The sequence below is a fragment of the Hakea prostrata genome, chromosome 5, assembly GCF_041222555.1.
Source record: "Hakea prostrata isolate BN-2017 chromosome 5, UWA_Hpros_2, whole genome shotgun sequence".
Taxonomy (NCBI): domain Eukaryota; kingdom Viridiplantae; phylum Streptophyta; class Magnoliopsida; order Proteales; family Proteaceae; genus Hakea; species Hakea prostrata.
This window is the reverse complement of record NC_142604.1, coordinates 3,645,180-3,672,693: the sequence shown is the minus strand read 5'-3', so window position 1 is coordinate 3,672,693 and position 27,514 is coordinate 3,645,180. Positions and strand designations below refer to the sequence as shown.

General features: G+C 38.5%; 2 protein-coding genes and 1 long non-coding RNA gene across 14 annotated transcripts; 2 read left to right on the top strand and 1 right to left on the bottom strand.

Moving 5' to 3' along the window:
- The first annotated feature begins 19 nt into the window (after positions 1 to 19).
- LOC149014449 (mRNA-capping enzyme subunit alpha-like) lies at positions 20 to 17,299 on the top strand. Of its 10 annotated transcripts, XR_016173383.1 has the most exons (15): positions 42 to 1,268; positions 1,371 to 1,423; positions 1,618 to 1,896; positions 6,752 to 7,072; positions 7,176 to 7,225; positions 8,538 to 8,626; positions 12,281 to 12,443; positions 12,532 to 12,669; positions 12,897 to 13,019; positions 13,116 to 13,214; positions 13,507 to 13,991; positions 14,230 to 14,292; positions 15,529 to 15,644; positions 15,737 to 16,244; positions 16,354 to 17,299. XR_016173383.1 is itself a non-coding variant. In XM_089154908.1 (12 exons), the coding sequence occupies exons 3-6, from the start codon at positions 1,769 to 1,771 to the stop codon at positions 12,625 to 12,627; spliced, it is 489 nt and encodes a 162-aa protein (XP_089011034.1). In that variant the 5' UTR covers positions 20 to 1,268; positions 1,371 to 1,423; positions 1,618 to 1,768; the 3' UTR covers positions 12,628 to 12,669; positions 12,897 to 13,019; positions 13,116 to 13,214; positions 13,507 to 13,991; positions 14,077 to 14,292; positions 15,529 to 15,644; positions 15,737 to 16,058. The 10 variants fall into 10 exon arrangements, 4 of the variants coding, with proteins under 4 accessions (XP_089011034.1, XP_089011035.1, XP_089011036.1 ...); XR_016173384.1 differs by lacking the exon at positions 8,538 to 8,626; XR_016173382.1 differs by lacking the exons at positions 6,752 to 7,072; positions 7,176 to 7,225 and adding an exon at positions 5,365 to 5,463 and having other exon boundaries at positions 52 to 1,268; positions 16,354 to 17,295.
- Positions 17,300 to 19,417: 2,118 nt separating this feature from the next.
- LOC149014448 (uncharacterized) lies at positions 19,418 to 22,930 on the bottom strand. Of its 2 annotated transcripts, none has more exons than XR_016173654.1 (4): positions 22,167 to 22,930; positions 21,842 to 22,061; positions 21,437 to 21,547; positions 19,418 to 20,215 (listed from the first exon to the last, which is right to left on the bottom strand). It is a non-coding gene; the product is annotated as an uncharacterized LOC149014448 (long non-coding RNA). The 2 variants fall into 2 exon arrangements; XR_016173655.1 differs by having other exon boundaries at positions 21,842 to 21,904; positions 22,167 to 22,908.
- A 1,257-nt stretch (positions 22,931 to 24,187) lies between these two features.
- On the top strand, positions 24,188 to 25,151 carry LOC149014447 (WD repeat-containing protein 55-like). Of its 2 annotated transcripts, XM_089157283.1 has the most exons (4): positions 24,188 to 24,466; positions 24,551 to 24,583; positions 24,694 to 24,781; positions 24,904 to 25,151. In XM_089157283.1, exons 1-4 carry the CDS (start codon positions 24,382 to 24,384, stop codon positions 24,989 to 24,991), a joined length of 294 nt encoding a protein of 97 aa, XP_089013409.1. In that variant the 5' UTR covers positions 24,188 to 24,381; the 3' UTR covers positions 24,992 to 25,151. The 2 variants fall into 2 exon arrangements, 1 of the variants encoding a protein (XP_089013409.1); XR_016173674.1 differs by lacking the exon at positions 24,551 to 24,583 and having other exon boundaries at positions 24,694 to 25,151.
- The last annotated feature ends 2,363 nt before the right edge of the window (positions 25,152 to 27,514 follow it).

Below are 27,514 nucleotides of genomic sequence, written 5' to 3'. Positions count from 1 at the left end.
ATGCTGCCGGCCGCCGGAACACAAAACCCAACACCCAACACTGCCAAAATCTTCGCTTTGCCAGGATAATGCAAAGACAGATCCTAAGAAGCCCTCAGAAACAAACATATAAGTTCAAAGAAAAGTGACGAAAAAGATAACCAAATAAAGGGTTAAGATTTGTGAAAGACCCCAGCAAAGAAACGGCGCTACTCTCTCACACAGGCGAGGCGATGAAAATGCAAAGTCACCAACTGACCACCAACCCTAATCTCTCCTGGCGGTGTTGGTGTAGCAGGTAAGGAAGGCAAGACTGCTGAATGAGATGGAGCTGCGCTAAAATTCTGAAAGTAACTAACAGGGCGAGAAACCGGGATCTGTGAATAGAGAGAAGCAGGAGGGAAGTGAGGGTGAGGGAGGTATACCAGGCCTCTTATTGCTATCAGGAATAAAATTCGGCAAGAAATGCCTCAGCGGAGGATGAACTAACGAAGTATTCAAATGGGGAATCTCGAATCGGTTGATGGATGGCTGCTTTGGAAGAGAAGACGACGAGTGAAGTCGCTGCATCACATCAGCTCGACCTTCTTCTGTTTCTTCCATTTCTCCACTCTATATCTACGGTGAAACCCAATATAACTTTCCAGGCTTGTTCAAAAGCTTGACGATCAAACCCTAGAACATCGAAAACCAAAGAAAACCAAACCACAACATTACATTCAACAGAAAATAAAAAATTCTTCGAACAAAAAATGGAATCGCTTACTTCACCAGTTCACAGACGAACGAGACGAAGTTAGCACGCAGCAATCCAAACACCGTTCTTCCGCTCTCTCTCTCTCCTCCGACCGCCGCTACTGACGAAGCTGTTCTGGTATTACCCAACTTAAATCCTACACCTTCTCTCTGTATGCTTTTCTCGATCTTTAATTTAGTCGTTCAATTTCATTCTCACTGGTGCGTGTTTTTTCGGGACCTGTGAATGGTGGAGATGAAGCCGTGTCGTTCAAAATTCTAATAGCCGTTGATTTTGAGCATATGGTATTTTTGTTTTTTTAAGTGAAGTAACCGTTTATTTTGGTTCCTTCTTCTTCATTCCGCCTTGCCAACGGGTGGGGTTCTGACGGTGACGAGGGAGAAAGAGAGAGAAAGCTCCGATAAAGGTTCCGACGACGACGACGGTTCTTGCTTCCTGCTGAAACCTCAAATCGTGCGAAGGAGGTTAGGCATCTGCTTCTTCATTCTCAAATAACCGAATGAGAGAGAGCTGCGAACGATTTCCTACAACGGTAAGGACAAACACAGAGGGATAATATTCTTGTTTTCATCTCTCAAAATTCGGTTTGTTCTATCGATTTTGTTTCACATCTTTTCGTTTTTTTCCTTTTCAGGGGGAAGAAAAAAAAAGAAGAAAGCTTAGGGCTTCCTACATTTTGCTTACTTGGTAAGGCTCCATTCAACAACTTGTCTCATCCCTAAATTTTACCCAATATTTCTGAATGTTTTTGTATACTAATCCTATACTTATTTTACTCTGAATTTCTATTTAACTGGACTTATATTTTCAGTTTCTTTACCGATTTCTATTATTCTTTGCATTTCCTAGTTGAAGCTAACTTGGAAATCTACCAAACACAGTGAACTGGTTAAACTACCTGTCTCTTGCAACCATCACTTTTTCACCATGAACTAATCTCAGTCAAAGCTGACCAGAATTTGGGTCAGATTGCTAGGAAACTAAGGAAATCTTGCTGATGTCATCAACATTAAACTTGCAAAATTTGGGGTTATGGGAGCCCTTGAAATCGTTGAGGTAGTGAGAAGATCAGGCTTGAGTTTGATGATTGGAGGCATGGTTGAGACTAGACTTGCTATGGGTTTTGCTGGTCATCTTGCTGCGGGGCTTGGCTGCTTCAGGTAAGTATCACACTCCCTTTTTAGTCATCCCTTCTATTTATTTTTTATTTTAAAAGGTCAATGCATGTACTGTGTCTCCCTGGAGTGGTGTCTGTGTCTTATGTATTTATTTGCATGCTTGCTATGTCTTTGGTGCATAAATATGTGGTAGTCCCCTGAATTTTTGTGGTAGTTTATTCATCTTATGCTCTTTCTCCCCCCCCCCCCTCCCTTTTGAATTGTAGATTCGTTGATCTAGATACACCTCTGCTGTTGTCATTGACCCATTCACTAGGAATATGCAGATTGTATCTATTATTTCATTATATTAAGAATCTGAATTTTCATCTCATGGAAATGCTCTTTGTATATCTCTGTACCATCTCCTTCATTGTTGCAGATTATGGCAGATGAGTTCATTGCACATTAGAATCTGAAACTTTTTAAGTTAAAATATAATCTGTAGTGTATGTGCAGGATGAATGAATTTCCACTCATTTATCTTATTCCTTTCCTTTTTGTACACATTCATTGTTTGGACGAAAACTTATAACAGGGAATGCAAAGTACAAGACTAAAGTACTTCAAATATAGCAGGGAATGCAAAATAGAAGATTGAAACACTACAAATAGTAGTTAGTTGCATTTTCATACATGATTTAAGGTCACAAGCTAATTTATTGCAAAAGGCTCCATCCAGAATCCATGAAAGCGACTCAAAGACTGGTTAGAAAAAAGAGAGGAACTGCACACTCTTTCTCTTCATTGGGTTTGGTAGATAGTGGTAGCAGAGGCTGTTAACCTCCTCCTTGACCCCTGTAAACTTCCTTTTGGTTTTTGCACTTCAAATTCTGAATTCATCTCTCGTTTGGTTCATATCTCAATTCTATTGATTAAGAGCCCCTCCTTGTTATCACAAAAAACACTAGGATTGATTTCAATAATATTATTCAACCGTGTTGGAATGTGAATTGAACTGGTTCTTCATAAGAGGTCAACAGTTCAAATCTCTTTTGGAGCGGGGTTCTGCACCTAAAATTAATGTCACCCTTGATTAGGGATGATTCAACTTACCACTGCAGATCTTCTTGAACTGCAGCTTGAATTGCTGAATATGTTCTTGTGAAGGAAGAACAGAGAAGAGAGGAAATCAGGTTTAGGATGTGAATACCCTATATGCATTGCTCCACGGAACCAAAACTCTAAAAGACTAAATAAAGTAAATAAATGCAGAAAATATTTATTTAGCTATTAAGTGTCCTAATCTAATTTAAATCATCCTTTATGCTATAATAGGAAAAGAACTCTTTAAGATTGGAATTCCTGATGGTATATTGAGACAGTACTTGCCCTGATTCACTTAACTGATTTCTTCCATCAAATAAAACAAACAAGTTCAAGATTCTGTCATTTTAAGCCCTGATTAGTGGTGTCACGTCTTCTTTTACCCTGAAAATATCAAGTCTCATTTCCTTTGCCTTGATAAGCTCAAAGACACAGACATCATGCAGTTCTAGATTATTGGCCATTGAAAATTTGATCCAACCACCACTAAGTCCACCTCTTAGAATTGGTGTATTGGCATAAACATATTTCACAGGCCATGCCTTGTCATTTGAGTCCCACAAAATCATTTCCTGGTTTTTTTCGGAAGGAATTCTTTGACAAAATAACTCGGCAACGACTGCAAGCACAAGAACTAATGGTTAGAATAAAAAATAAAGAATAAAAACATCTTTAGTAGAAATGAAACTGAATTCAACAAGTGAGGCTGCATGAGACCAAAACACAAGAAACATATGTTAACTGCTAGTAGACACTGGTGTAGACTGAAAAATAAGATCATCCAGATTCCTTAACAAAATTCTAAGGATGGCTTGGATATGCTGATCAGATCTGTTCCCTACTCAACTCAACCAAGTTTGGGCCTAGATTGCCCAAGTTAGGGCGAAACAGGGGTCAACAGGGCAATATCCTTGTATTTCCTTAGATAGGTGCCAGGGGATCTCAGTTGACCCAGCATGAGGCATACCGGCTGGGTTTGAAACCAGGCCAACGAGTACAAATAAAATACTCATAAAATATCAAAGGAAAGAGCAGCAGCATCATGTGGTATGACCCCAAAAGACTTTCAGATGCTGTCCAGGACACCCAGTATGTTGGAAGGCACCATCAACCATAAGATGTCATTCAGCATCAGAAAAACCAAACGCAGTGAATTGGTTAAACTAGTTGTCTCTTGCAACCATCACTTTTTCACCATCAACTAATCTCAGTCAAAGCTGACCACAATTTCGGTCAGATTGCTAGGAAACTAAAGATTTGACCAATGTTTATAGGGTGGTTGTCTTGGAAGTTTCATTACCTGATTAGGTCCCGTGGGCCTCGCAACCGTGGCCGGAATTATTAAAAAATAAATAAATAAATAAATAAACATTAACTCAACCAAGGAATTGCCAACTTACTCAAACAACACAGTTTTTTGGCTGATCAAAACCAGCCAAGATAACAGGCCTCTAGCAGAACCCAAACTCAACCTGAATGTCAATCAGGTTAAACCTAAGATCTGGCTCTTTGCCTGATGGTCAGTTCAGTTTCAGTTTTATTTGGTTGAATTAGCTGGTGGGGCCCATATCTTGATGGTTAACAACAATATGAAATGACACCTATCATCTTCTTAGGAAGAGCATGAGATAGAAAATGTCAAACAAAAGGGGGCAGAAGAAAGGTTTGGGCTGCCACTCCAGTATGCACTCCTGAACAGCTGCTCCAAACCTCTGTTTTCACTCATATCATCTATAATTAGGCTATAATTAGTGTGGGGATGTCTCTGTGTGCGTGTGAGTCTGTATAGATCTTATTCTAAGTAATATGCTAAACATAACTCCAATGGATGCTTTGTTTTGTCTTCAACTATTCCTAACAACTATTGTGTGTGTATTAAGATGACTTTATGTTTTTAATGGTGAATTATGTGGTTTCGTAAATTCGTTGGCTTTGATTTTCTGCACATACGACTGAATCAAATCAAAGGGATAAAAGTGGATATAGATTCAGTAGAGACCAATAAAAGTGGATATAGATTCGGTAGAGACCAATATTGTGAGTCGTCCCTTTCACAAACAAATGTATTGTTTGAGACTGTATTGATGTTCTCGATTTGTCTTGCCATTATGAGTTTTGAAACAATTGCAACTGCAACTTCGCTGACTTGGCTGTAACTTATTTAGAGTGCAGTGTGAGTTGTAATTTTTAAATTCAAAATTTCTTCTTGTTATAGATCTCAATCTGTGTTGGGCTTCCTCTCTGAGTTAATCCAATTTTTAGTTTTTCATATTTACAGAGCTTATAATTCTCATCTTAATCTTGGCATTTTGCTGTACCGTATTTATTAGACTTCTACCAAAGTATGCTGTAAATTCTTGTGTCTAGCGCTCTTGGTCCAATAATTATGGGGATTTGACCTTTTCTTTTTCCTTTTTTTGTCAGATTTTTTAATTTTTCAGAGGCCTCAAAAATCTCACTAGAGAGGCTGTGCCAATTCTTGGAAAAGCATGGTATTATTGTGATGCCAACAGGTTCATCCAAGTTGGTTTTCTGGGTTTCCAATTTTGTAGGCTGTCATCTCATATACTGTTATGTGTACTAGAGGTTTTTTGTCCCTTTTTCCTTGGCCTGTTATATAGAACTTGCCCCCCAGTTTTGAAGAATTGAAATCATATGGGTATTGCGAACTTGTGTTGGTACCACTGGTCCGTGTTCTAGCTGCTATCTAGATCGTGTTTGTTCGGATTGAAACATCCATATGAGTACCCACTAGTGGCCTATCCAACTGCTGATATTGTAATTTAAATCCTTGTGTTGCTGCAGCAACTCATGCTTCAGCATGCATACATGCATGATTTACTTACCCAATTTTGGTTTACGTGGCAAATTAAATTCATGCCTGGGTCGATATGGCATTACTACAGGCAAAATCAGAATGGTTGGTCTCTGCTTATATTTTGGGTACTGTTCAGTACAATATACAGTTCTCCTTTATTTGCATAGTGGTACTTCTTGGTCAGCTGTTGAATTTAGATTTTTTCTCACTAAACATTCATCTACGGATACACCTGCCTTTTAGATGCAAACATGAATTTGTTGATTCATTCTGGGGAACTTCGTAAAGGGACTCATGTTCAAACTTGAGAAATGATTTTCTGTGTAGCAGATAATTTTGTGTATATAAGTTTAGATGTTTGCGTCTGAATGCTAGTTCTTGCTAATGGATTTTTGTTTTATCACTCCTCCAGCTTCTGCCACAAAAAAATAAAATAAAAAAGAAAGAAATTATATCCCATGGCAAGTGTTTTCTTTTTTGTTGTTGGAGGGGGGGGGGATTAAGAAACCAATAAGGAATGTGATGGTTTGTGTTAATGATATTACTGTGAAAAAGGCTAAAAGTAGTTTTCTACTTTTTTATTGTTTTACCTTCAGTTAATTGAGTGTCATTGCATGAAGCTAGGTGTCGCAGGTCTGAGATGTTACTGATATAGTGACATGTTTCTAAATTTCCTATGTAATTAGTTTAAAAACCATGGATATAGTAACATCTTTCTATTTTGTTATATAATTTGGTTGTGCAACTATCCTAAACTGAACCTGATACTACTATTTATGAGATGTGTAGGGGAGATGTGCAATTCTGCACCTTTTCCTTCTCCTCACATATTCTTCTTCAGTCTCCCTCTCGTCCCTCCATCTTTTCTCTGCTTTTTGGGTTCTGTATTGCTGCTGTTACTTGGAATCCAAGCTTTGAACTCTGATCTTGTGTTAAGATAGCAGTCCGAATATTTGACTCTTCTTTTGGTTTTTCTCCTTTTGCCTATTGCAGCAGTTGCTGCCATGCTCCCTGTGATTACTTCTAATCAGACAGTAGGAAATATGCTCCCTGTGAATCTTCTAGGTCTGGTTCTGTATCTACCTTATGCCTGAGACAGCTGAATCTTTATTTTCGAAATCTGCTGTGTCTTCAAGTCTCATCGTGGTAGTGAGATTTGCTGAGTTTTTGAAGACTTACTCTACTAGATGTTGGCCGAACTTGAAACGTAATTTAAGCTGCCTCATTCTGGATTCATTTAAAAAAGTACCCCAATATGGCTGGCGGAACCCCTAAAATTTTGATTTTTTCTGCAGTCTGAAATCTGCATTTCAGGTGCCATTATTCTGACTCAATCAGTTTGTATTCTTTGGGGTTTATTCTTTTACTGTTATCGGTACTTTGCATCTACTTACTTGGCTGTTCACAACCTTTGTAGGGAACTCTAAAATTTTGATGTTTTTCTGCAGTCTGAAATCTGCATATCAGGTTCCTTTTTTCTGACTCTTTCGAGTTTCTTCTTTTACTATTACCATTACTTTGCATCTACTTACTTGGCTGTTGACAACCTTTGTAGGTTTAGATCTCTTTGCATTGCTTCTTCCTCTGGTCTCTAGTTTATTACTGCTGGGTCTGCATCTGTCAGTGGCTGATTCAAAGTCCTTAGCTGATTTCTTCACTATAGAAATTGCCTCAATCAAACTTAGTGGTGTAGCTAGTTGACCTATTATCTATTATGGGCCCTTGCTGTTAAGCCATATATTCATCCAGAGTGGAAAATTAAGTATGTCAAGGAGAATCCTCCCTAAGACATTAAGTATATAACGGAGAATCCTCCCCAGGTCATTAAGTATATGGAGGAGTTCACAAAGCCATTGCCAAGACGGTAATCCTGAAAGCATTCATGGAACAAGAAGATTCCCGGGGCATAGTTAATGACTTTGAACTTCAACATGTTGACTTCATTATGCCCCCTTAGTTCTTTGAAAGTTAAGCCCCTAGACTTGAAGATTTGATCCCTACTGTTCCTACTTTTTCAATATTTTGCCTAGTAGTAGTGCTATCAGCAACACACCTGCTACCCCCCCCCCCCACCAAAAATAAAATAAAAGCGCGCAAGATGCGAGGATGTATTCCCACTGAAAATTTTCAGAGGACTGATCTAGAGCCATATGATAGGCACATGAATCAAGAGATGAATGCTTTCAAGGAGGGGAAGAGTATGTTAATTATTTCCAGGGGTTCCATACGTCCTAGGCTTATGCCCCAAACCTTAGGACCCCTAATTCAACCAGGAGTTGTTTAGTAATTTTGCCCAACTTGTGATAACTAGTCTTGGGTTCCATAGAGTCTACGGTAGTGTCTGGACCTCAGATATATTTTACTTTTTTTTTCTTCTTCTAATCAGCATTTTGCAAGTTATTTAAGAGCCCTTGTTTAACAGTTATGTTGGAATCCCCTAACTTGGGTCTAGTATAATCCTCCTTATTTTGAGGACTCCATTTCTATTCTCAGAATATGGATAGGTGTCCTCTCGAGTTAGTTATTTTCTTATTTGAGTCAATGTCTTAGTCAATTAGTAGTTGTGTTAGAATTGGTTAGTCAACTAGAGTTGTAATTGGTTTTCTAACATAGAGTCCTTTTTTATTTCCTTATTTGAGGCTATAAATAAAGTTGTTAGATTTGCACAAGGATTGGATGGTTAGAGTTTGGAGTTTCCTTTTTCCATGCTTTCTATTTCTGGTTGTTTCTATTTTGGACTGAATATTTCTGTCTTTTTCCTTTTTTTTTGGGAGGACAGAATTATTTGTCTTACAGGACTGTAATTTGAGAATTGAAGTGTGTAGATAAAGAGCCTATAATTCTCGGAAATTCATCCAGAATTGCAAGGTGATGTTCTAACCTGCTGGTTCTTCTTCTTCTCTTCTTCTTTAGTCTTCTTTTATTCTTCTTCTTTCGAAATATCCTTTCACTTCCTATAGGTATTGCAATTCTAACATGGTATTTCAGCAGGTTTAATAAGCCTAGGGATTTTTTTTTTCTTCTCTTCTCTTGACTATTCAGTTTTTCTTTCCTCCTGTGTCTACCTCTATCCATGTAATTAAGATCCTTCTTTACCAATGTAGGACATGATCTTTGTCTATCTAATATTGCTATTGAAGGCCCATAGGACGAAAGCTGTTTCTGCAATTATATGTTCAGTTTGTGATTTGGAGACATAAGATCCATTGAAATTCTTCTTGCCATTATTTGTTCAGTTTTTTATCTACTAGAGATACAAGATCCAAGGAAAATATTCCACTTTTCTGAGAACTGATTGCGTCTCTAGGGTGTCTTTCACTTTGTCCAATGGAGTATGAATCTTCTGCACAACCTGCGTTGACAGTTACTCATATTTTAGGGAAGCTCTTTTCCTGCAAATTGCTACTGTGAGACATTTTTTACTTATTACTACTGGTCCCATCTTGCTATTGTTGCGATGTCTTGCATATACTTGTGACTAGTGTTGCTGGTTCCCCCCCCCCCCGGCTGCCCCCGCCCCGCCCTGCCCTGCCCTTCGTATCGCTTGCTAGTTATCATAATCAACTGCAATCCTGTATCTTCTAATAAATAGAAAACTGTCATTGATTGGATCATATAATGCTGCCACTATTTCATTTACTCTATAAATTCTGGAAAGAACTTTTTGTTTTCCCTCTTACTACTGTGGAAGGATTCTGTGATGATATATTGTGTATCAGCTGTTTGTTAAAATTAAGGAAAGAACCTGCTACCATTCCTTTTTTCTCTCGACTCTCGGCTTGCAATGTACTATGGATTACATACTTATAAGATGCTTTTGGATTGTAATTGTTACTACTTCCCAGTTGTTATTTATGCTGTTCTTGTGGTTAATATCCTTTTCACCATTATCAACCACAACCTCTTTTCTTCTGGTAAATAGGAATTCGGCATGAGTTTATTTCATTACTGCAGCCACGTTTTTCCCTGCTTCTCTGTCTACTAGAATCAACTGCAATTTTGTTATTCTTCTACTGGAGGAAATATTAATAATCATTAGTTTTGTAGTAATTTTCTGTTAATGGCTACTTTTTGGATCTTTGGGACATACTACTAGACTACTGGTTAACGGCTCTTTCTTTGATATTGGTTGGTGCTCTTCGTTATCGCTAAGTGGTTTATCTGCTTTTACTATTACACTTTTGAATTGATGCTAGTGGTTCAGAATTTTCTACTGTAATTGTAGTATTGTACTTGGATCATATGGTATTTATTGACCTAGAAAAGCTTATGATAGAGTCCCTAGAGTGTTAATTTGGCAAGTATTAGAGAAAATAAGTGTTGTAAGTAAATATTGTTAAGGATTTGTATGATGGTTCGGTCACTAGTGTGAGAACAGTGGGGACAAAGTAATGATTTCTCAATAACAGTTGGGCTACATCAAGGATCAACGTTAAGCCCATATCTATTTGCATTGGTAATGGATGAATTAACCAAAGATATTTAAGATGAGGTCTCCTGGTGTATGCTTTTTGCTGATGATATTGTATTGATTGATGAGACCCAAGTGGGGATTAATACCATTTTAGAATCCTGGAGAGTAGCTTTGGAATCCAAAGGCTTTAAACTACGTAGATCGGAGACAGGATATCTAGTTTGTAACTTTAGTCATGATCGGGCAGACGATGAGGTGGTGATACTTGACGATAAGGAGATTCCTCAGAGTGATTGTTTTAGGTACCTAGGTTCAATCATAGTAAAAGAGGTGATTTAGAGGATGAGGTTTCCTAAAGAATTAAAATAGGGTGGAAGAAGTGGAGACGACCATCCGGGGTGTTGTGTGATCGGCGTGTTCTCTTAAAGCTTAAAGAAAAATTTTATGGGACCGTTGTCCGACCAGCTATGATGTACGGTGTAGAGTGTTGGGTTGTTAAAAAGAATCATATAGATAAAGTCAGTGTAGCGGAAATGAGGATGCTAAGATGGACGAGTGGCAAAACTAGGATGGATAAGAAAATAAATGATAAGAGGAAAATTTGGTTCCCCCCCCCCCCAACTTTTGAAGGGCAAAATTGTAATTTCAATTATACACATAACAAGCAAGGTTAAGGTCATCTGACAATAACTCTTAATTGAAACTTTACAAAATGTGAGTGTTGGACAACCTAAATGTAAGGTGTGGTTTTTTGAGGGGGTGCCACAAGTTTGACACATCTTTCAAGGGGGTTACATGTAAAAGAATACCCATATCAAGATTATGAATATAAATATGTATTTCAGAATGACCTTTTAACTATAAATTTAACAGTGTGAGTTTTGGTGGACCTAAATTTAGGATATAAATTTTTGGAGGAGCTGTCTCATGAAATTAGAGGTGAAGAAAGTGCAAAACCAAAGGTGAAGGTGAAGAAAAAGTGAAGAAGAGAAGTGAAAAGGAGGTCGGAGAGTTACATTGATAGCTCTACCTCTCACGTGCTGTTTTATTAGTTGCTGAAAACAATCCAGATTAACGATATTTCCTAATTCTGGATGCACTTTTATAACAATAAGGAAAGTGAATAAAGTCTGATCAGAATAAAATCAGATCTTATCCAATCTAGGGTGGACTCCACATAATGTGGTTGCCATTTATAAAATGGTAAGTCATGCATATCTTAACACACACCCTCAAGCTGGAGTATACATGTCAAATGCTCCGGCTTGGAACAACAAGAACATATATCAAAGGACCTCTCCTAATCTTGAGCGCAAGTAGTAGTAGTAGAGCACTGAGAGAACTCCCAGAGATATTCAACAACTGAATATTCTTCATGTTGAACGGACCGCCCAACAATGAGGACAATAGGCAGCAGTGAACATGAACCCCATCCTCATTAACTACCAATTGTCTCAAAAATGTTGCATCACAGGAAGTATTAGGTAGGAATTTCCACAAAAGAAGATAAACATGCAACTCCAATGTCCCCAGAAGAAGAGAAAAAGTGTAGCTCCAATGTTCGCACATAAGCTTTTCACAGGAAGGCAAGGATAGGTAGTAGGTAGTAATTGTACTGAACCAAAGGCAAAAGCAGAGCCTCAAACATGGAGAAACTATGTGCTGCTGCGCCAGTTCAGATTTCTTATTGGGTTACAGGACACAAATTTTCATTTTGCTGAGTATACAAAATTATTGCTCTTGTATTTTTGGTAGTTTGGCGCGAAGGATAGTTGAAATTATGGCCTCTTCTTTGAAAGTGTTGGTCATTGCCAAACAAGCAATCCTTTTGGATATTATTCAGATATTGTTTCTTCTGAATAGTTGTTTGTACAGTTGCTCTTGTGCTAAGATTTAGCTTCATTTTTTTATGAATATCTACTCAATTCAGTTACCTAGTATAACATTCTTCTACTGCTCATTTTATTACACAATTTGTTTGGGGTTAGTTTTCAAGGTTCTGATGTATACTTGTGTTCTAATGATTCCCTATAAATCAATCATGTAAGGGACATCTGTATATTCGACTGATTTACATATAATTTATGTCTTTGTTTTATATTATTCAGGGACAATTTACAGTTATTAAGGCAACGTTATTACTATGCAACATGGAAAGCTGATGGGACACGCTACGTGATGCTTTTAACATACGATGGATGTTACTTGATTGATAGAAATTTCTGTTTCCGAAGGGTGCAAATGCGGTTTCCAACAAGAAGCACAAACGAGGTGGTAAATTGCTGCCCTGAGAAATTGAAATTTATGTTATGTAATGGAGAGTTGTGCTTAATCTAATTTATAACATTTTTCTTTTTAGGGTCTAGCCGAGAAGACTCACGACTTAACATTGCTTCATGGTGAGATGATAATCGACACTCTTCCAAATACCAGAACCAGGAGAGAATATACTTGATCTATGATATGATGGCAATTAACGGGGGTGTCTATTGTAGAGGTTAGATATATCTATATAAACTTACTCTGACAATAATTCTCAAAATTGACAAAGGCTTTTTCACTGGAATGGATTTAAAACACTAAATGGCTTTTTCAGTTTTGGTATTATATAATTTAAGTGTTCTTTGACTTGCAAAGATTTCTCTCTTTCCTTTTTGGTGATTATTTTCTATTGCTGCTTTTTGCTCTTCAACTACAAAGTAATGATCCTCAAATATCATGCAGCGGCCCTTCCATGAAAGGTGGAAGATGCTTGAAAAAGAAGTGATTGAACCTCGAAATGTTGAACGACAGCATATACATCATAGTAGATATCATTACTACAGATATGACCTGGAACCGTTCAGAGTATGTTGTAGAACTAAAATTATACTACCTACTGATGTGGTTTTCATCCCAACCTTGTCGTTATTAATGGGTATTGTTGACTGCCTATGGAATCAGGTGAGGAGAAAGGACTTTTGGTTGCTATCTACAGTTAACAAGGTTTTAAAGGAATTTATCCCAAGGCTATCACATGATGCAGATGGTCTTATCTTTCAGGTATTAATCGTATATTTCGGCATCAAGCAATACCTTGGTGTAAAATACATATACATACATGCACACACATATGTGGTCCATAGATGTGGACTAAGACTGCATGATATATTCTTGTACACAGCAATTATAGCTCCCAGCTCATTTTGTTACATGAAAACTGATTTCTGGACCCTGCTTTTTCATTATTTATTGACTAATAGTTTAATTCAACACTAAAGATAACTAGACAATTTATTAAATTTATCTCTTTGTTTGGTTTTATTGCTATTTATTGATTGACCTTCTCTGCCAGGGATGGGGTTTTGCTTCAGCGCTGCGCATTAAATGCGCAGCGCTGAGCTGCGAACGGACCAGATGCAGCCACGAAGTCTAATTGCATAATAACCGTTGATTTCTGCCATGTGAGGTTTTAGTTGTTTTAAGTGAAGTAACCGGTAGACTGAACCGGTTTTAAAGAACCGAACCAGTTTTAAAGGACCGAACCGAGGCAACTGAAAATTTCAAAACGAAGAAAAACCCCGCTTCTTCTTCATTCTCTGAACTGCGTTTGAACGAGAGAAAGAGAGAGAGCTCCGAAAAGGTTCCAACGACGAGGATTCCGACGACAACCGCGAGTTCTTGCTTCAGAAGACGACGAGGATTCTTGCTTCAGACGATGACGAAGGTTCTTGTTTCCAGCTGAAGCCTGAAATAGTGCGAAGAACTGCGAAGGAGGAAAGAGAGAGGTTAGGGACAAATAACAGAGAACTGCCTGCAACGATAAGGACGAAAACAGAGGTCTTTATCTCATCAAAGTTTGAGGGTTTTGATCTCCCACTGAGTTGTTTTAACGATTTGGTTCCATATTTTTTCTTTTTTTTAGTGAAAAAAGAAGAAGAAAGTTTAGGGCTTCCCGCATTTTGCTTCCTTGTCATAGAAACAGCTGCTGCTCTGATCTTAAATCCTTCAGACACGTCTCTATTCTGGTCTTAGTTTTCGGATAAAACCGTGCTGATCTATTGCTTTGAAACTGCAGGTATTCTTGGGTTCCTTAATTTCCTTGTGATGCGTTGTTTCGTTTGGTTGGTACAGAACCCAGGTCTGTTTTGATTATTGATTCCTCTCCATGGTCTACATTTTAATAATAATAATAATGTCAAATCCGGTGTCTTCATATTCTACCGATAGATTATTTTTATCCTTTCAACTTGGAAACATACCATGGTAGCTGTAACGATGTTTTCGTATGCATTTGTTAGGGCTTGTTGCACAGTTATGTGGCTTCATGCTGGGATGAATCAAGTATTTGAATTTATTTCTTATACCATGAATCAATCAATTGCCACAAGAGTGTCCCTTTTCTTTTGTTTTGCTTTGATTTATTTGTGTACACACAAATGGCTATTTTTTTTTTCCCGAAATAATTAGTCTCTGATCTGGAATGGCAGTATTATTGATAAATTTGGAATTGGTTGATTCACAATCAATATTATTAAATACTTTTTTCCTCTAAAATGGCTGATAATCCGAGAAATAATGAATTCACTCATATCAGTCCTGCTGGGACAATGTATATCTCTTCTGTTCTGATGCTTTGCTGTCTTAAGGATTATCTTTCCCCCACCCTATAGTGCTGGATTTGTTTTGATGGTTCTAAAATCCCTCGTCCTTTCAAATTGATTTGTGAAGGGTTCTTTTTCTTTTTTCTTTTCTTATGGGGGGTGTTGTGTTCCAGTAGGCCTTCATCCTTCTTCGGGCTTTCTTGAGCTGTGTGGGTTGAATTCCTGCAGATAGGAGTTTGGTCATTTCCTTCAATGATGGTAATGCTGGGCCTGTACGCTTTTTGGATGTTGTGGATAAACAGGAGAAGAAAATTTTGAAAATTGATTTTTCTTTTTCGGGAGCTTGATATGTCAGTTTCAGCTACTAACTGAGTTTTGCGGATTATGTGTGTGGAGTGAGGGGTGGGGTTGGTTTGATACCTCAGTGGCTTAGACCATGAGTTATCCATTCAATGGTTGTATTGATTTGTTGATATTATATTATGTTTTGGAGTTTGAAACACAGTTACAGGACTTCTTTACTGTAGTAAGCTCGAAAATTGAGAGTCTACTTGATCTTCAATTTTAGAGACCTTAGGTTGCTCAAATTTCAGTTGTTGTCTATTGGGCTAATGCATTTTGATTTCTGCTGGTCTTGAAAGGTTGGTTTCCTTTACTTACTGACTCAAACTTGTATTCAAAAGCTAGCCATTAAGGAGAGGGTGCTCGAGTCCTTAGACCATTACTTTTACCGAACCCCAACATTAATTAGTTTGGTAATCTCTCTTTTGCAGGACTTATAAACTTCTGAATATTTTAGAGTTTAATTTAATAGTGAGAGGAAGAGGATGTCTGTGATTGTAAGGAATGAGGAGGGAAAGCTACTATTACTAAGTAAAGGTGCTGACAGGTTTGTAAATAAAACTTCATCTCAAGGGAAAGCTTATATGCTTGTATATCAAAAGCTTTCTCATATCAAAATTGTTCCATGGATGATTGCAGTGTTATATTTGAAAGGCTAGCAGATAATGGAAGGGAGTTTCAAGAGCAAACTCAGGAGCATATGAATATGAGTATGCTGATGCAGGATTCAGAACATTGGTGCTTGCTTTTTGCGAGCTCAGTGAAGAAGAATAAAGAGTTCAAAGAGGAGTTCACAAAGGCCAGGAATTGGGTCACTGCAGATAGGGATGCAAGGATTGATCATGTGGCAGAGAAGATCGAGAAGGATTTAATTCTTCTTGGTGCTACTGCTGTTGAGGACAAATTGCAACATGGGTTGAGTTGGTTAATGATCTCCAAAAAAAAAAAAAACTACTATTAATTTATGGGAAAACGAATTCTTATCTGTGAAAAGCCACACAAGAAGAATTTTGTTTAGAGATTTGATCGAGATTTTATCACTTGTCTCTCCTGTAAAGGCTCCTGAGTGCATTGACAAGCTTGCTCAGGCTGGAATTAAAATATGGGTCTTGACTGGAGATAAGATGGAGACTGCAACTAATGTTGGGTAAAGTTCCTAGATTTGAATATTGATTTGTTATTTCAAATTCACTTATGGTCAATTTAGTTAGTTGCACTCAACCCTAAAACTGACCTCCCTTTAATATGATGTGCAGTTCACTCTATTGTACCAAGAAGGTGTGCAGAATGTCCTCGTCAGCTGGCTTCGAATGTTGGGTTGGATTTTGAATGCATTTTCAAGTGCTGTAATCATCTTATTCTTCTACAAAAAAGATTTGGAACTCTAGGCCTTCCGTGTGGGAGGTGAGGTCGTTGGATTAGAGATCATGGGGGGCAACCATGTTCACTTGTATAATCTGGGTTGTGAATTGCCAGATGGTTATTTCTGTAAGTTACCTTAACAGTAACCAAGGTGTTCACATCGGGGGTTCAATCCTTGTGTGGTATCTTTTCCTTTTGGTTTATGGAAACATTTCACCTGGTACATCCACCACTGCTTATAAAGTCTTCATTGAAGCCTGTGCTACTGCTCCCACCTTTTGGCTTCTCACACTTTTTGTAGTCATCTCTAGTCTCTTTCCTAACTTCACATTCTGTGCTGTTCAGAGACAATTCTTTCCCCTATGATGAGATTCTTCAATGGATCAGAAAAGAAGGGCAATATGAAGATCCTGAGTACTCCCATATGGTGCGACAGAGTTCAGTCTGAACTACAGTTGGTTTCACAGCAAGAGTAGAAGCTAAAGCAAGACTCCTAAGAGACGAGCTTCATCACAAGATCTAATTACTTATACCATTACTTTGAACCTGTAAATATAGATTCTTTGTAGTTGTTACAAGTAGCTCAGGAATTATAAATTTGGAGGATTTGTTGTTGTCTCATTCCATTCATGTGTAATTTTCCCCTAAATAAATTTCAACTATCCCTTCATCCCTTTTGTAATATATTTGTACGTAACACGTGAGATTAGATCATTTTCCTACAAGTAAATTAAAAATTCATATCGTATTTGATAAAGAGATTATTTGCCAATTAAAGCAGGGTCTTTATGTACATGTGATTTATGCACCTAGTTTATGTGATTTATGCACTGCACCTAGTTTATGTGATTTATGCACTTAGTAAATAGTTTAGCTGTACTTGAAATACACTTTCAATTTACATGAATTGGAAGCAACTTAGTAAAGCCTTCGATGGAGGTACCCTGGCGCACATGAATTCGATGCCATTTTTTTAACCAACACATACTAGAGGAACAAAAATAATTTTCAAATTAAAATAGCATGGTGCCATTTCACAGTCCAGCAAAAAGACATGGTGCTCATGATGCCATTTCCGAGGACCTGTGAAACCGCATGGTGCCGCTTTCACTGACCTACTATTTTTCGAACCAACAATTTGTTAAGAAGATATGTGATTCATCAATGGCAAAGGAGGGGAAAATTTTTGAAGGAAAAATGAAAAGAACAAATTTAATTTGCCTTCACCGTTTAAATGATGTGCTTACGTAAACCCTTCAGAATTTGAAACGGCATGGTGCACATGAATCCGGTGTCATTTTTTAAACCAATGAATAAAAGAGAAGTGAAATTTTTTTTTTTTCAAATCGAAACGGCGTGGTGCCATTTCACGGTCCTACAAAATGACACCTTGCCGTTTTAAATTTTAAAGGATAGGTATAGTTCATTTAGTGAAACGGTATTGTTACATTTCACAGTTGTACAGAACGACACCATGCCATTTCATCATTGGCATGGTGAAACGGCTCCATGCCGTTTCAAATTTTAATGGGCAAAGACAAACGGCACCATGCCGTTTCACAGTTGCACAGAACGGCATGGTGCCGTTTTAAATTATAAAGGGTTTTTTGAAACGGCATGGTGCCGTTTTGTAGGTGTTGGAAATGGCATCATGCCCTTTTAAAATTTAAAGGGTTCCATACTTAATTTTTTAAAAGGGCATGGTGCCGTTTCACACCCCTGCGAAACGGCACCATGCCGTTTCGTCACTATGATGAAAAGGCATGGTACCGTTTTGTAGGTGTTGGAAACGGCACCATGCCTTTTTAAAATTTAAAGGGTTCCATGCCTAATTTTTAAAAGGGCATGGTGCCATTTCACACCCCTGCGAAACGGCACCACGCCGTTTCGTCACTGTGATGAAAAGGCATGGTGCCGTTTTGCAGGTGTTGGAAACGGCACCATGCCCTTTTAAAATTTAAAGGGTTCCATGCCTAATTTTTAAAAGGGCATGGTGCTGTTTCAAACCCCTTCGAAACGGCACCACGCCCTTTCGTCACTGTGATGAAAAGGCATGGTGCCGTTTTGCAGGTGTTGGAAACGGCACCATGCCCTTTTAAAATTTAAAGGGTTCCATGCCTAATTTTTAAAAGGGCATGGTGCCGTTTCAAACCCCTTCGAAACGGCACCACGCCGTTTCGTCACTGTGATGAAAAGGCATGGTGCCGTTTTGCAGGTGTTGGAAACGGCACCATGCCCTTTTAAAATTTAAAGGGTTCCATGCCTAATTTTTAAAAGGGCATGGTGCCGTTTCACACCCCTACGAAACGGCATCACGCCGTTTCGTCACTGTGATGAAAAGGCATGGTGCCGTTTTGCAGGTGTTTGAAACGGCACCATGCCCTTTTAAAATTTAAAGGGTCCCTGCCTAATTTTTAAAAGGGCATGGTGCCGTTTCAAACCCCTGCGAAACGGCACCACGCCGTTTCTTCACTGTGATGAAAAGGCATGGTGCCGTTTTGTAGGTGTTTGAAACGGCACCATGCCCTTTTAAAATTTAAAGGGTTACATGCCTAATTTTTAAAAGGGCATGGTGCCGTTTCACACCCCTGCGAAACGGCACCATGCCCTTTTAAAATAAAGATTTGTCTCCTCGACCACATTACCCTTAGATGCCAAAATATCCCGAGGGTTTTGCTGTTCAGGAAAGCATCGAAGGCTCTGAAGCTAAGGTTCTCTTTTCTGTTGTTGGAATAACGTGTTCTGCTTGTGCTGGCTCCATGAAGAAAGCTATCAAACGACTTGCGGTTTAAAATTTGAAACGGTGTGGTGCCGTTTCATGGTCCTGCAAACAAAGCATGGTGCCGTTTACGTAAATCGTGAAATGTAACCATGTCGTTTCACTAAATGAACTGTACCTACCTTTAAAATTTAAAACGGCATGGTACCGTCTTGCAGGACAGTGAAACGGCACCATGCTGTTTCAATTTGGGAAAAAAATTTCGCTCCTCTATTATGTGTTGGTTTAAAAATATGCCATCAGATTCGTGTGCACCATACCGTTTCAAATTCTAAAGGGTTTACGTAAGCGCATCATTTAAATGGTGAAGGCAAATTAAATTTGTTCTTTTCATTTTTTCTTCAAAAATTTCCCCCTCCTTTGCCATGGATGAATCACATATCTTCTTAGCAAATTGTTGGTTTGAAAAATAGTATCGTTTCCTGCATTGCAAGCATCATTTGCTATGGATTTAAATCAAAACCTAATCTTGATAATATAGATATGATATACCAGTCTTACTAGATGGAAATCTAATCTTGATAATCTAGATATGGATAATCTCTTAGTTTCTCTAAATGCTCAGTGGTTCAAATCCTTACATATACATGCCTCTGCTTCTAACCATAATCAGAGAAGTGAGGTGTGGGACAGCGAGGGGGCTGAGAGAGTTATGATAATACTACTGTACAAAAAATTGATGAAACCAACTTAGCAGGGTAATTATCATTGATGCAAGGAGTTACGAGAACTGTTCCAAATACAGGTAGGCCTACTATCCAGGCATACAGAAAAATCTCTGAATTGCAATTCCACCATTTGTCAAGCGACTCAATTATGTGTGCTTAGTGCATAACGGTTAATAAGGACTAATACATAACAAAGGGAAGAATAATTGTAGAACAAGTTCATCTAATGATTAGTGAAACCCAGTAGATCATCCGAGCAATCATCTCATACTTGACTCTTTGCTGCCATCTCTATTGTTTTTCATATACCTTGCACATAAAATCAATAGCTTCAGAAAATTCACTGAAAAATAAAATCAAGGTAAGCATTCTCTGTTCAGATAGTGCCAGATTCTATAAACCATATTGAAAGTGACAGATGTCAGACGACCAACACTGAGACCAACATTTAGCAATTACAACCTTTACAAGGAATTAACTAGGGATGTTTTAGACCACATTCAAAGAGGATGAAAGCTAATTATGAGACTCATGGTGGTATTCTCTTCTCTTCTTAAGTGACCCAAAAAAATTTAATGTTAAGTGTAAGTATGGAAAAGTAAAAAAATAGTGATGGCAGATCTTAGAAACCTTCACAAGTGCTCGACAACAACCCACCGCATGCATCATGAGCACTTACTAATTCACAAACATATCTTTATTTCAAAAGAAGAAAATAAAGGTCAATTAATAAGGAACAGAAAAGAAACTTTCTTACCAAAAAAAATTTTAAAAATAAAAGTAGAAGAGAAAGCCAAATTGACTTGGTCTGGGTTTTGGAGGATTTAGATTCATCTAGAGCAGATAGCTTAATCTGGTAGTCTAAAGGTTCTGGTGTATCCCACTGAACTGAAGTGGACGAAACAAGTTGATGAGTCCAATGACAATAGGGGTATTTCAAATCCAGAATCTGATTCCATATGGTAAAAGTTGCGGAACCTAGGGTGCTGGAAAGCAACACAGAATTAGAGTGATTTAACATGTTGATTCTTGGCTGTGGTTGATAGGTCTTCACGCATCAGACCAATTTTCCTTGACAAAAAATGATTAAATTGCATGTTTTCATTTATAACACGCATTGGTCCTATTATAGTGTATTCAATAGAGACTGATATAAGGTCATGCATAGAATATAACCTCTCTCCTCCCCACCCAAGCCTTTTCTTTTGGGGGAGGGCAAGGAAGTTCATAAGAACAGGTGAAACTCAGAGAACTACATTAATACAAAACTACCCAGTTACACCATCTTCTTGGGCTGCAAGGTCAGCAGGAGTTGTAGTACTACATCCATAGCTAGTGGATAAAGCTCCAACTTGAAGAATCCACATATATAACTCTATAATTTAGGGTTTGCCTGTGCCATGTCAACTATGGTAAATACCAACAGGAAGAGGCAAACATCCCTCCCCAATACCCATTAAGTAAACAAATAATGCAATTCCTCACAAAATAATTTAGATGACAAATATAGATATATAGGAAAATGGCTACCTCACCCTAAATCTCATGCAACCTTACTAGGTCAAAATCAGCATTAGTTGGAATTTGTACTTGAAGGCGAAAGCTCGAGGGTCACAGGGCAATGATCACTACCAAAGAATCCTACAAAAAGAAGGCAATTGTTATATGATTAATACTAATATTTTAGCCCATAATGGAAAATGATAACCCAAGATCTTTGTTCTTCATTGTGCTTCACTCACTATTTTAAATCAACATTTGCCTGTATGCTTGTACTTAACACAAAATGGTATATCATCAAAACATTCAAAGATGGATGCCAAGTTGAAAGGATAAAAATAATCTATCGGTAGAATATGAAGACACCGGATTTGACATTATTATTATTATCATTAAAATGTAGACCATGGAGAGGAATCAATAATCAAAACAGACCTGGGTTTTGTACCAACCAAACGAAACAAAGCATCACAAGGAAATTAAGGAACCCAAGAATACCTGCAGTTTCAAAGCAATAGATCAGCACGGTTTTATCCGAAAAACTAAGACCAGAATAGAGACGGGTCTGAAGGATTTAAGATCAGAGCAGCAGCTGTTTCTAGGACAAGGAAGCAAAATGCGGGAAGCCCTAAACTTTCTTCTTCTTCTTTTTTCACTAAAAAAAAAAGAAAAAATATGGAACCAAATCGTTAAAACAACTCAGTGGGAGATCAAAACCCTCAAACTTTGATGAGATAAAGACCTCTGTTTTCGTCCTTACCGTTGCAGGCAGTTCTCTGTTATTTGTCCCTAACCTCTCTCTTTCTCTCCTTCGCAGTTCTTCGCACTATTTCAGGTTTCAGCTGGAAACAAGAACCTTCGTCATCATCTGAAGCAAGAATCCTCGTCGTCTTCTGAAGCAAGAACTCGCGGTTGTCGTCGGAATCCTCGTCGTCGGAACCTTTTCGGAGCTCTCTCTCTTTCTCTCGTTCAAACGTAGTTCAGAGAGCACTAAGAGTCTCCAAGTATGGCCATGAAATTTACTTGAAATTTCAACACCGGAGGAAGAATTGGCCATGAATTTCAGATAAACCAGAGCAGAAAAAACGAAATTGCACATAAAAATTTACCTGAGATTTGGTGAAGTTGAGAAGGTCGGAAGAGGAAGCACATCCAGAAAGGCAAGAAACGGTTTCTCTTGTTCGTCGTCTGAAGCCCTTCGCCTTGCCTTCCCCTTCAAAACCCACCTCTCTTTCTCTCTCTCTGTTCGTTCGTTCACAGAAGTCGAAGTCGAATGAAAAAGACGAAAGCTATAGTTCGTTTTCCAGAAAGCAACAAGTTGTTGTTCGTCGCTGAAGCCCTTCGTCTCCCCTCTCTCTCTTTAGGTTTTCGTTCGTTCACAAATCAAAATCGAATGAAGAACACGAACGAAAAGGGTTTTCCCTCTCATCTGCGAATTTGAAATCTCAATTTGAGAGAGAGGGTTCGGTCCGGTCGAGTTAGGCTGGGTTGGGTTTGCTTTGCTTACTTAAATGGGTTACAAGAGCACATGTGATCTTCAACGGTTGAGATTTTATTTGGTGAGATTTACTTAAACCCTAATCCCTAAGCCACCTCATACCCTAAGCCACCTCATACCACCTCATACCCTACGCCACCTCACACCCTAAGCCACCTCATACCACCTCATACCCTAAGCCACCTCATACCCTACGCCACCTCACACCCTAAGCCACCTCATACCCTAAGCCACCTCATACCCTACGCCACCTCATACCCTAAACCCCAATACCGCCGGCACCCCTACAACACCGCCGGCATCCCCAAACCGCCGGCAGCCCCAACGACGACGAAGACGGAACCCCTTCAACACCGCCGGCACCACTACAACACCGCCGGAACTCCTACAAAACCACCTTCAAGACCGCAGGAACCCTACAAAACCACCTTCAAGACCGCCGGAACCCAACACCACCTTGAAAATTAAACCACCAAAATTCGAACCCCTGTAGTCAAGGTAGGTTTCCAGAAAGAAGCTCTCTCACAGATTAAAAAGCGTCTTATATGAAAAAAACCCCAAAAATTTTGAATCCATAATATATCCGTTTTGATCTCAAACGCATCGAAACCTTTTGGGACTTCTCTTGCAGGTAAAAGCATGTAAAAAACCTTGACAACAGAAAAGATAGACAAGTAGGAGAAGAAAGAAGAAGAAACAAAGAGCTGCTCTTAACTGACATTGCCTCAGAGACAAATAGTGATTCTGAGAGCTATCAAAGGGCATGAGCGGTGGTACAGCGAATGAAATCCAGTTACGTTCCAGACCTTGCCAGTGCGGCCATGGTAGATCTTGTGAGGCAAACCCTTATGAATGACTCCATCAACCTTCATATCAACGTAATCACCATTCCTAAAGGTCCTCCGGTAAGTAGTCAAAGAGATGTAACCCTTCTTCCTTGAAGGGACGAGCAAACAAATCTCTAGTTCGAGATCTCATACCATGACCTGCCGGCATGTTGTCCTCTTCTCTTCACTCCGCACCAGTTCACAGACGAACGAGACGAAGTGATTAGCACGCAGCACCAAAGACCGTTCTTCCGCTCTCTCTCTCTCCTCCGACCGCCGGCTATTGACAGCTGCTGCCGACGGCCATTATTTCGCCACCTCTTCGACATTTGAATGAGCGGTGGAGATTTAAACAACGAGGCCTTGCGTGTAAATATTGATATTTTTTTTCACACTTGAATGGATTAACTTTTATTAATTTACAATATCAACTCCTTCATTCACCCGATACCCAAAACCCTTTCCCTTTTTATTTTTTCTTCTCACACCGACGCTGCTGGTAGCACGATTCCGAGAAACCAGGGCCCTCCGGTGCCCGCCGTTGAAGCCATATTTGCAAGAAGCCAAGAACTTCATTCGGTTTTTTTGAGTTCGAGGTATCCCGTCTGTCAAATCTCGTTTCGGTTTTTCACAATCTTTATTTATCCTTTATGAAGTTCCACCCAACGATTCTCCCACCTATTCAAAGGTCAGCAGCCCTCGGCGATTCTTCGTCTTCAAGAATGGTTGGATTTGGTGAGTTTCGATTGCATATCTACATCGTCTTCATTTTTCTTATGCTCCTTATTCCCATTCTTTCAAGAAATTCATGTGAATCAGGTAGGGCTGTTCGATTCATCAATGGAGGCTGTGGTATTGCTATTTGTCTTTCCATTTTTACTCAACAGTCAAATTTTAAAACAATTTTTTTTCTTCGCCTGTAACTTACTTAAATTTGGTTTGGATGGGATATATGCATTCAGCTATTTTGACCGGATCTCCAGATTGTTCCATTCTGGCCACAGATGTAGAAACTGGTTCCACCATTGCACGCCTGAAAGATGCGCATGGGTATGCTTTTTCTATATCCCACCAAATCCCAATCAATTTCGTCTTTCTTCAGGCCTTTCCATTTTGTCTTTTGTCTTCTCAGCTGCTTGAAAATTGACTCTGATGTGTTTGCTCATGAACAGTGCTGCTGTGAACCGCTTGGTCAACCTGATGGAGACTACTATTGCCTCAGGAGATGATGATGATTGTATTAAGGTGCCTTGCAGTTAATTATATCACAAATTTTCATTTCTTGTGGATATAGTATTAAGGTACCTTTTTATTTCGTATCTGTATTTTCCTTCTACTGTGGGTTTTTATTTTATTTCGAGGGAACATAAAGATAAGCTAGTTAAATAGTTAACTGAGTTTCAGGTTGGCAAAATTGAGCAAGTGGTATGGTCAAGATCATGCTGTTCATTGGGAATTGAAGGGGGGGGGGTTAGATTAGTATGCATTTTCCTACCTTTGCTTAGACAGTTATTGGTTTATTCATGGTCATATGAGATGCAAATGTTAGCAAAAGTAAATGCATGCTACAGAGTAAGACATTCAGTGCTTGACTCAGCTGAGCTCAGTGGAGTTTTATGAATATATCTTGGTTTACTTTAGAAATGTGGTGAATACATACGTAGATTCTGCTTGGAATCGTGCAACACCAATGGAGAACGTGCTCAGGACAATCTGTCAGCACGGTTGTCTCAGGAACCCAGCAGCAGAAGCTGCAGTGAATTTGAGGACTAAAATCATGTGAGAGTCTCTTCTGTTTGTATGAGAAGATAGCATGAATTCTTCTGTTTCATTTTTTAAGTAACGTTGTGATTGATTCTTACAACAATTAGTTTACTAGTAGAGTTGCAGATTGGGAAGCTAATAAGCCTAAGAGGTCTGCATGTCCATCTTACTACATAAACAAACATGTGAAGAGGAATTCAACATTAGTATATAAGGCAATGCCCACTATGCTGGGATCATCCATTGTTCCAAACTACTTACCTGCACACTTCAAAGAATTTATGGACCAAGGCAAGGAGGCCCTCTGGAGATTAGGTTTGGATACACAGTGATAAGTGACAGTTTGATTCATAATTCTGGGATAAACGAACATTACTTTTAGCTTCTTTAAATCTCAGCTTCCTTTTTTGGGTGAATAAATCATAGGTCTTCTGCTTTCATTAACCCTTATTTTCCTTACATGTCTCTAGATAAAGATGTATCTAATAATGATTTTCACATGAATAGGAGTTGTAGGTCGCCTGAATCATGACTGATCTAGATGTACGTTTATCATCTCCTTCAATCCCTGGGTAGTATAATTTATGTGAAACATTGAGTCAATTTGTCCCCGTTCCAAAGAGATGTTAAATTTCTGGTTTCTCCCAAAAACATTACTATGGGAATACACAAAACTGCAGTTGAAATTCAACATTGGTATAGCAGCAGATCAGAAAAGCTGTATCAAGCCAGACATTTAAAAGTGTGACACCCTTCAAAAGATATCTTATATCTAGCTAGACCCACTTTGAGATTTAAGAGCCAACTTTCCCCAAAAACCCTGCATGAATTACAGCCTCCATCACCGGCTTAACTGGAAACAAGCTTCCTATACACACTTAGAAACCTGAATCTACCAACTGATGCCCATACCTATTAATCCAAAAGCTAAGTTGTCCACTAATCCCATAATCTTCATCAACAAGTGGCTTTCAAATTATGTTTCCAGAGTACCATATTGAAATTTGAGCAAAACATTACCATCAATGGTGGAGAGGCAATCAGAAATAGTACTCAACTTCCACCACAGCAGAGCTTAAATTAGGGAAGGAAATTAAGGGCAACTTACTACATGTACATAAGACTCATTAATTTAATTTCACTGTACTCAAACAACATGCACATCATACCAAAATCTAGAGCCTTATCAGAGCTCCCAAAGTCTATAAGATTAAGTAGAACTGCAAACAAGTTAGTAACAAGGCAAGTAGATCAAACTAGAGTACAATAGAAGCTCATACTTTTTGGTACAATAATTACAGATTCTCACTATCATAACCTTCATTACCATCATCATCAGCTTTATCATCTGCTTACAAGAGGAAACCATCTCTCATCAGCTTTATCATCTGCTACGAAGTATTTAGGGCCACTCATTTCAGGTCACAAAGTAAGGTGGAAATCATCTTATGAGATCATAGTAAGGTGGAGTAAATTTTCTATTATTGTAACAGAGTAGGGAAATCATCTTATGAGATCATAGTAAGGTGGAGTAAATTTTCTTAATGGAAAAGGCATTTAGATGTAGGATACCTTGCAATGCAATTTAATGCAACTGATGGATTGCTAGATATACGTTCCTTTCACCTCCAACCATTATTTCAACTTAAGTCTCTCTTTCTTTTGTTTCCATTCTTGGTGGTTTGGTTTGGAATCTTAAAATTATTTTTATATTTTATTTCATTGAAGCATGTGATTTAAAAGAATTGGAATAAGGATGAGTGAAGGAAGGTTTCCATGCCCAAAGCTCAGCCAAAACAATTCAAAAGTCACCTTCCCATAACAATTTTGTTTCTGTATTTGCCCAACCTTGTAGTTGAAACCTAATGTCAAGATGCTTAAGAGAAGAGTATAGCATGCATGATTCTTGTATTTTGTTAGCTGCTTCTGACTCAACCATGCAAACTTCATGGGAAAGTTATACTAGATCCAAACTACTTAAAAGAATTTAAAGAATTAAAAAAAAGAGTGATCCATACT

Bases quoted from the DNA above. Each gene is read 5' to 3' on its own strand.
- LOC149014449 (XM_089154909.1), top strand. From the start codon at position 1,769: ATGGGAGCCCTTGAAATCGTTGAGGTAGTGAGAAGATCAGGCTTGAGT. The intron at 1,897-5,364 runs GTAAGTATCACA...TTTTTTTGTCAG, and splicing joins GCGGGGCTTGGCTGCTTCAG to ATTTTTTAATTTTTCAGAGG. The intron at 12,447-12,531 runs GTAAATTGCTGC...TTTTCTTTTTAG, and splicing joins CAAGAAGCACAAACGAGGTG to GGTCTAGCCGAGAAGACTCA.
- LOC149014447 (XM_089157283.1), top strand. From the start codon at position 24,382: ATGAAGTTCCACCCAACGATTCTCCCACCTATTCAAAGGTCAGCAGCC. The intron at 24,584-24,693 runs GTATTGCTATTT...ATATGCATTCAG, and splicing joins ATTCATCAATGGAGGCTGTG to CTATTTTGACCGGATCTCCA. The intron at 24,782-24,903 runs GTATGCTTTTTC...GCTCATGAACAG, and splicing joins CGCCTGAAAGATGCGCATGG to TGCTGCTGTGAACCGCTTGG.